Here is a 9,478-nt window from a genome sequence, read left to right on the forward strand (position 1 = left end):
CACACACACATTATATATATATATATATATATATATATATATATATATATATATATATATCTACAATCTTTCACAAAATGTGTGAAAGTAACACGCAATCATTATAATACTATATAGTTATAATGAAGTATAATACAGTAGCATTTTCCATTTTTAATTATGGAAGAATAGACAAAATTTTGGGATTTGATGGATGTTTGTAAGTGCACAATAATCAAGAATTACCTGATAATTTTTAGTATCGCGAGAGATCCCAAGATCATGTAAAATATGTTATTGTGTCTGTGATTCCATCTTTATTTATAAATAATATGCAGTATGCACTTGAATAGAGAGCAACGAGGGGAAAAGTTTCATTGGCAATTATGCAAATAGACGAAACTTTCACTCGTAGCGATCGTAACAGGATAGCGCGTAAAACGATGCTTCTTCTCAACGTGTTTCCTACTTGTACTCGGCCATAAAATCTAGTGCAATATTAGTGATCGTATGTTAAGTATACCATCGCCGGCAATGTATGATAAAACGTCGATTAGAAGTAAGATCAATTTCATCGACAACTTTAGCACTATATTTATATTTGTAAAGCTAATTTTGGTTAATTGATCGAAGAAATGCAGCTCTAACTATAGAAGAATATTGAAAAAAAATTTAGATAATTATGGTTAATGTTAAACGTCGATGCGTTATAAGTTAATTATGATTTGACAATCAATCAAATATGTGATACATCGAGGACGCAATGCGACTACGTATCACATTTTAGTATTTATAATCTATTCCGAAGATGAAAATACTGTAAGATAAGCTTGTTATTGTTCGAATAAAATTTTGTAATTGGACTTTAATAAAACATATTTATCCAGATATTACTATACAATTTTCATATTCTGCTGTCATCTATTTTATATACTATAGCATATCGATTTATGACGCATCTTTCTGATTATATGGATCAATTCCTGTAATTTATAATGCCTAATAAAGATCTTATTAACTTATTGTTAGTCGGAATTTTTACTTAAGAGTCTCGTCACTATAAATAAAAGATAGGAATTGACGCAATATGCATAATACAGAAGTTACATTAATTCTATGTAAATGCATCGATCGATAATACTTATTTTTTTTATATTGATTATTGGAGATTTCCGGTTCCATAACGGTTTTGGTCCCAGCGATAAACATATATCGTAAGTATATATTTTATAAAAATATAATGAATTGTAATGTTTCCTCAAAGTTTTCTTGATCACAGAATTGTGCACGTTTTGGACTGAAATACGAAGAAAAATATTCAATAATATAATCGTATTAAATAAAATAATAAAATTATATCCTCTATGAAATATTTTTTATGTCGTTTCAGCTATACCTTAGCTTTCGGATTGCTCTTTTCTGCGCTGCTTGATTTCTTAGTCCCATTTTGTTCCTCTTGTCGTTTTCCTTTGAACAATCTCGCCATTTTAGCTAAAAGACAATAACCAATTGTGCAATTCGCAAATTCAAATATTCCAAATAACTGATTGAAAAATATAAAATTCGATCAAAGCGGATTTTGCCTAATAATATTTTTGCATGAATTTTACAATTTTTTATGTTTATGCAAACAGCGCGCTAATTATTTGTTGATCCTATAATACAGTTCTAAGCTGAAACCGGAGTTATACACAATATTCTCAAAGTTTCTTGGTGTAAAATCTCAAAATCTTCAAAAGAATGAAAATACTGCCATTATCAAAAAAAAAAAGGTAAAAATATTTGCACTCTTGAATAAGAATGGCAGATTTTCATTTTTTTTTTGGAATGAGATTTCACTCTTTTAGAAAAGAGAAATTCACTCCAAGCAAAGGAAAGAAATCTTCAAAAAAGTGAAATATTATTCCAAAAAAGTAAAAATTGCTACTTTTATTCAGGAGTGATATTTTCATTCTTTTTTAATAGTAGCAATATTTTCTTTTGGAGTGAGAATTTATTTCAAAAAATTTGCAAACTAGATATCATTAAATTAAATTTACAAGCAATTTAATAGAATATTTTTAATTTATAATATATTACACAGGCCTGCATGGTTTTGATTGAGATTTAACAATGTTTTCTTACGTAATTTTTTACGCTGAATCCGAATCCGGCTGCAGAATTGCTCTATCATGTCAAGATTTATCTTAACCTAAAATTGTCAAAAAAGTCGTTTTAACCATATTTAAAATTAAATTAAAAATTGTGAAAATTTTTATTGTTAAATCCATCAATGGTATTATTTACTACGGCCCCTTTTGAACCATCTCAAAGCAATTTTTTCTTTCGGAGATATATCAATTCGAAATTGTACCTTGTAGAAGTCTAGTCTCTAAGGCAAAGTGGGTGACTCTTCAGCCAGTGAAGGCAAGATGGATGACTCCCCGGCCAGTTAAGTTGCTTTTACGATAATATATGAAATCTTTTTCTGTTTTAATTTTATTTTAAATATAGTTGAAAACGGCTTTTTTGGCAGTTTCAGGTTAAGATATCTCGAAATCTTGATGTAGTAGAACAATTCTGCAGCCGATTTGGATTCAGTGCAAAAAATTACATAAGAAAATATTGTTAAGTTCCAATCAACTTTTAACACTTCCAATTTTGCAGGCCTGCGTTATTTATGCTAATGAGCAGTTTAAATCGCTGTAAAGCATTTATTGCAAGAAATATTACCTCAGAGAGGATAAAAAACTTTTCTATATTCAGTGGGATTTTAATTGATTACCAGACGTGTAGCTTTATTTAATTCTTGAAAAGAAGAGACATGCCTGTTTTACCTATTCGCGGCGCTGGAGATTGTACAACATCAGCATCGTCCTGTGTGTCTATCTCTGCTTTCTCTAGTTCTTCAGTGTTTTCATCTTCCTCGACTTTTTCTATCGAATTCTCGATAGCTTCTACAGTTTTTTGTGAAATTGCTGATAATGATTTTCTAGCTATCTTTGCACTTGAATTTTCTTCGTTACTCATCTTTATCTCTTCATCATCTTTTTCTTTTTCATCTTCTTCGTTCTCCTTTAAAGATTCTTTTTCACTTGCATCTTCGATACTTGCAGATTTTAGTCTCGGTGGTTTCGGTGGTAGTATAGGATTCGTCGTCGTTTTCTGTTCCTTTTCCTCTTCTATCCTCGAGACCTCTGTTTCTGTACACTCCTCAACATCTTGTACTATTATCGCTGCTGTTTCCATATTTTTGTTATTTTCTTGATTTTCATTATTTTCATTAATATCTTTACTTTCATTATTTTCTTTGTTTTCAATATTTTCATTATTATGATCCTCATCGTTGATTTGATCTTTTTCTTGAGAGCTTTCTGATGGAATAACTTCCAAAGATGGATTTGTAATTTTTTCGTCTTCTGCTGAAGGTGAAATTTCTTTGTTATTAACAATATCTGTATTTTCTTTTAGCGAATCTTTCTTTGGCGAAGAATTCGTTCGAATGTCATTATTATTGGATGCTTCACTAATTTTATCAGGATGATGTGAATCATCCTTTTCGTCTGTCGATTTTTCCGTATTGTCCATTCGATGTTCATTCTGCATATTTATAGGAAGCTTTAAAGGAGGTAGAGAACTTTTTTTCTGTTCCTAAAATTGATAAGAACCCATAAGCAAATTTATTACTTACAAATAAAAACATAATTAATAATTTATTCGTCATATAAATCTTGCATAATATAATTGCATTTACCATGGAGTCCGACTGCCGTCGCGATTGATAATCTATCTCATGTCTTCGGCCAACTAATATTGTATGACATCCTCCACAAGCGACCTTACAAAGTGAACAAAACAATTAGAACGCAATGAAAATGTGATACATATTTATTTGAAAAGGAGAAGCAAAGTTACATTTGAAACAAAAAGCTCTTGATATTTGGCAGCAAATGTTACTTCGTGAACATTATTTTCGTTTTCTTCTAGACCCAACTTGCCGTGTCGGCCATCGCCACAAGTGAAGAGTTTGCCGGACTCTGTTATTAATAATTATAATGCGATTAATGAAAAGTTTACAAACTTCAGAACATGATGATTAAAGCAGAATTTTAATTACCAGTAAGTATAGCACTATGACTTTCACCGCAAGCAATCTTGACGATTTTTTCATCTTGAAGAGCTCCGCGTGGAAGAAGTTTTGGTGTATGAGTCTCGTTAATATTTATGCCCATACCAAGTTGTCCACTGTCGTTACTACCGGAACAGTAAATATTGCCATTTTCTAAAAATATATACAGTTAATTTTTATAAATCTTATAAAAAATTCCTATTATTATACAGCCATACTTAATACTCTCAATTTATTGAACTTTTTTGGAAAAGGCAGTAATAAAATTCAAAGGAAAGTTAACATATATCGAAATTGTTATAAAAACAAATATCATTCTTTAATAAAACTTTTTAAATTTATTTTTTTGTTAAGTATAGAACATTTACATCAATTTGTAGGAGAAAAGGTTGTAATATTCTGGAATACAAAAAATGAAAAAATATCAAATTAGAATTTTTAGCTAAAGATTTACGAACCAAATTTAAAACCGCATTTAAAATATATCATAAAATCTTGATCCAAACCTGCTAGTATAAATGTGTGATGACCACCACATGCGACATGAAGCGCCGGTGCCGGTAATTGCATCTGTTTTGGTGCAACTTGAGTAGAAAAGTTGATATTTAGTCCGAGTTTACCACTTTCCGACTCGCCGCAGACATAAATGAGACCACTTTCTGGGAACAAGCCATATTGCCGAATTACATATATACATACTAATATATTTTACAATCTCTCGTGTTCATGCAAGCGATAAGCGTACTGCAGCAAAAGCGATTTTATCTTGTGGAAAGTGTACTGTAACGTCTCAGAATGACAGAGTCTTGGAACTCAATTTTATTTTCTTGGATCAATATCTTAAAATAGTTTACTTTTCTTTCTTTTCCACTAAATGAGTATGAAAAAGATTTATGTAGAGGAAAAACATAAAACATTCATAAATTTTTGTTTATTTGCACGTATATTTCAAGTTATTATATAATTTATTATATCACGTAAAAATATAATAAAATAATAAAATATTTATTATATCATGTAAAAATATAAGTATTATTATCAAATACGCATTACCAGCTAAGAAAACTGAATGATAATATCCCGCGCTGATTTCCTTTACCGGTTCAGGAATGGGGACCTTCATAGGCTTGTAAACCAAACCTGAAATTTCTGGTAATCCTAACTGTCCTTCCAGATTACTTCCCCAGGCCACAACTCCTCCATCGCTTGTCAGAGCCATCGAATGATGTGATCCCGCTGCAAGTTGGACGATCCGTGGTCCAGCGAGCCCACAATCGTAGACCAAGATTGGAGAACTGGAACTATCACCTATCACGGAATTTTCCTGACCTAGTTGACCTTCTTGATTGCTGCCGCACGCAAAGATTTTTTGGGCACCTAAAAATCATTTCAACATAATTGTTCGAGTTGAAGAACTAAGAAATTAAAAAGTTTACATATTTATCAAATTAAAACCGTTTGTACAAAGACAATAAAATAAAAAAATTAATTTAACTTGTTCATGAATATTTAATTAAGATAAAACATTAGAAAATCCTCTGATAAAATCAGCTGCAAGAATATTTTTGCAAGCTATTTGCTTGAAGCGATCTTAATCATTTGATCGAAATTAACATCGCGAATTCCTACTTAGAAAGTTAGCGAAGTGGCGTGCCATTTAAGAGAGTTCTTATCCAGTTTATCCCTTCAAAGAACAAGTTTGAAGTTGAATGACTTGGCAAATATTCGCTGAAGTTCATGACACGCAAAGCCACATATAGAAACGGTATGCTCACTTAATACTTTGCATCCGTTAATGGCAGTTATATGTACATGTATAAAGAGTGTTCCAGACATTATATATTTAGGATAATGTCTATTGCTTTGACAAATATAGAACCAATTATTTAGTTAAAAATTAATTTTTCATTTCTCGAACTTAGATCCTTATGACATATGCTATATTGAGAAAATTTCATAGATTTAGATTTTTGCATATATTATCCAGAGAAAGTACGTTTGGAACACTCCGTATATAACGATATACTCCTACGCATGATTGGTTTCTCACCTGTACATATTAAAGTATGCGCTCTACCACATGCGACGTGTGTGACTCTTTCCGGTTTCAGAACTAAAACACGTTGGATTCTCATTAAAATTATAAGTAGCACTTTATTAAACAGAAGGATTTTTTTTTAAAAGGAATTAACCTCGCGCATATTTAGTGACTGTAAATTTCTGACATGTTTGACAGATAAAGTGACTTTGAAAGAGACTAATATTTATAGAAACTAAATTTAATGATATATTAGCAAAAGAAGAATGTTAAATGTTAAGGAAGTATTTTAGTTTGTCAAAAAATCGATTTTTTTAATTGCATTTTTGGAAAATTGATAGTCTTGAAAATATATTACCAAAACCAATAACTGATTGGGCTGATTAGGCTGAGATAGCTATAGGTACAATTAATTAATTTTTTTTTTATTGTAAATCGTAGTTGAAACTTTAAGTGCATTTTTCAACCGCGTTGACATAATATCTCGGCAACTAAATATCCGATCGATTTGAATTTTTGCGTGTCCATTTAGTATATGTTCTTTTATTACTGGAACGACGGAATTTAATTTACGATTATTCAATTTTATTATATAAAAAAAAAACGAAACAAATATAAGTAAAAATTAATACCATTTTTCAAAACATTACCGTTTTAAAAATGTATAATTTTTTTCTTATATTCTAGTTCCAATAATAGTGTAATTCTTACAATTTAATAATTTCTTTGGTTTTCTTATTTCAGGCTACTAGAATTAACAGAATGATGTCAACGCGTCAAAAAGAAATTTTTTCATGCATCTTGCATATCACCGCGTATTTTTTTTTATATGACATATGGACATGAAAAAATAATTTTTAAATATCTATTTTGTACAAATCAAGTTTCAAAAAGTTTCATATTAATATATTAATTCATTTCTTTTAAAAAAATTGCTGAATAATTATGTAATTTTTAGCCTTAGAATACCCCCTTAAACATAGAATATAGTTATTTAATATTAAACTTAGAACGTAATTATATTTAATATGTTAAATGCAGTCATCTTGTTAATATAAATTTTTTGTTGTTACGATAGGATGGCTACAAACTTTTTACACACGATGGTTTGCTGATATGGTTTCTATGACCCAGACCCAGTTGACCCCAATCGTTACTGCCAAAGATAAAGAGTCTGCCAGTTTCTAAAATAAGAAAGGAAATAAAGCGGTCTAAGCATCAAAATTGAAGAATATATTTACCTAGATTATAACGTCTACAGAAACTATTCCTAACATTAAGATGGTATCTACATTTACATAAAAAAATATTCAAGAAAGGATTTAAACCTAGGATTTAAAGTATCTAGAGATATAAATCTACGAGCAATAAACACATAGTTACATAATTTAAATTGCGATGCTAAATAGATAGTAACAAGTAGACGTGTACAAGTAAATATCTAAAGATTCAAAAGAAATATTCATAGAGAAATTATACAGAGAAATGCATAAATATGATTTTGTCATTGAGTAGTAATATAGAAAACGAATTAAATAAAATTTGCATTGCAAATACAATAAATAAAATATTAATGTTTAGTGTATAAGTGCGAGATTTAAACAATGCTACATCATCTTTCATTATTATTTATAGCCTCTTCTTTAATTTCACGGATATACTAATATTTTTTTTATATGTGAGGTAATAACATACGCGTTTCATCGAGACACATAGAGCTAATAACACTAACAATGTCTATACCAACCACTATGTGTTCAATATCGATTAACTGGACAATGCATATTCCTATGTAAGCATAACTGCACTATATATATTCCTTGCACGCGCACACACATACGCGCGCGCACACACACACATGGTATGCTACAGAAGCTGTAAATCACATAGAAATTGTACAGTTTCGCATTACAAAGTTTACGAATTTTATAACACAGTAATTAAAATTTGCGAACATGTATTATTAATAAAAACTGAGCAATATAACATAAATACACAAATAGATAATAGTTTGCAACTAAATTCAGGAAAAAAGAAAAAAGATAATCGTAACAAAAGCATTCTAATCTTTATTTATTAATAAGTACCTATTTTGTCTGTAAACATTGCTTATTATGAATACATGGTTTACTGTCAACACACTACACTTCGCAATATTGATTAACGATAGTCAATGGAAAGTATAACTAAACTATATTGTCAATTTTATCCTTATAGAGAGTTATTTCTTTCCAATAATTTAAGTTAGATTTATTTTAAATTAAATTTGAATATTATTTGAAGCAAGTATCTGAATTATTCAGTTTGGATCCAATCTGAGAGGATGGTATCCATAGTAATTGGATCTAATCTGAATTTAATTAATGTAAATTAGTTTCACTTATTTAGAATATCGATAATTCACTGAAACCGATGATGGATTATATTGGATTATGCCAGATTAAACTTGGATCATTGACTTTTTAAGAGGTAATGTATTATAAATTCCTCTGTAAAGAAATAATTTTAATACTTACGACAAACAACGGCGGAGTGTTCATCCCCACATTCAATGGTAACAACTGGATCCTTACGTATGAAGAAATGCGACGCAATGTTGTCCGCAAATCTGCTACGACCAATCGTGAACACTGCCCCAGTCTCTACAATGTGCAAAAGTCGATATATCGTTAAATATTCAAAGCAACATCAAGTTTCTGCTTTAAATCACGTGAATTTTTCGATTGATACTCGATCAATCTTGTATTTCAATTTTTGCATTAAAATAATTCCTTTTTAGAACTTTATACTAAAAAATTTATGATTAAAGTTTTTAATATAAATCTCTGCTTAAAATCATATCTTTATTATTAGAGGAAAGCCCGTTATTATGAGATAGCCTAATATGATATACCGGCGTTTCTGTTAAACTAATAAACACTATCTATTGGTTTCACCATGAATTTATTGCTCTTAGATTGAAAACTATTTAATAGAAAATTCTTTATTAGATCATGCTTGTAGTCATTGTAAAAAAAGATTTTAAAATTTGAATGTTTTCAAATTTTATTGAGACAAGGTTTTAAACCTTGTTTATTTCTATAATTAAACAATTCAACATATCCCGTATTTTTCTATTAGTAGATCGTACTAATAGAAAAATATGGGATATGTTGAATTGTTTAATTATAGAAGTTAGATTTGATGATTATAAAATCATGAGGCGTGGAAATCATATATGAGATACCCAGAGTTTTTCTAATATGAAATAACCCATGCTCCTATGTTATAGTGGAAATCATTGTTAAAGAGTAAATGTTATTATGCAATAATAAAAAGGACAATCGGAATGAACGTCGAGTGCCTATTTCTGC

General features: G+C 29.7%; 1 protein-coding gene across 1 annotated transcript in view; it reads right to left on the reverse strand.

Moving 5' to 3' along the window:
* Positions 1–899: 899 nt before the first annotated feature.
* The window catches only part of LOC108751931 (X-linked retinitis pigmentosa GTPase regulator), a 15,935-nt gene continuing 7,356 nt past the window's right edge, over positions 900–9,478 (reverse strand). The window contains 11 exon segments of the mRNA XM_018492423.1: positions 900–1,276; positions 1,376–1,470; positions 2,796–3,609; positions 3,713–3,796; positions 3,874–3,995; positions 4,076–4,240; positions 4,594–4,746; positions 5,141–5,464; positions 6,138–6,200; positions 7,217–7,309; positions 8,642–8,767. Of these exon segments, the coding sequence (XP_018347925.1) occupies positions 1,253–1,276; positions 1,376–1,470; positions 2,796–3,609; positions 3,713–3,796; positions 3,874–3,995; positions 4,076–4,240; positions 4,594–4,746; positions 5,141–5,464; positions 6,138–6,200; positions 7,217–7,309; positions 8,642–8,767 (2,063 nt within the window). The 3' untranslated portion in view covers positions 900–1,252.

Source organism: Trachymyrmex septentrionalis, unplaced genomic scaffold (genome assembly GCF_001594115.1).
Source record: "Trachymyrmex septentrionalis isolate Tsep2-gDNA-1 unplaced genomic scaffold, Tsep1.0 scaffold53, whole genome shotgun sequence".
NCBI classification, from domain to species: Eukaryota; Metazoa; Arthropoda; class Insecta; order Hymenoptera; family Formicidae; genus Trachymyrmex; species Trachymyrmex septentrionalis.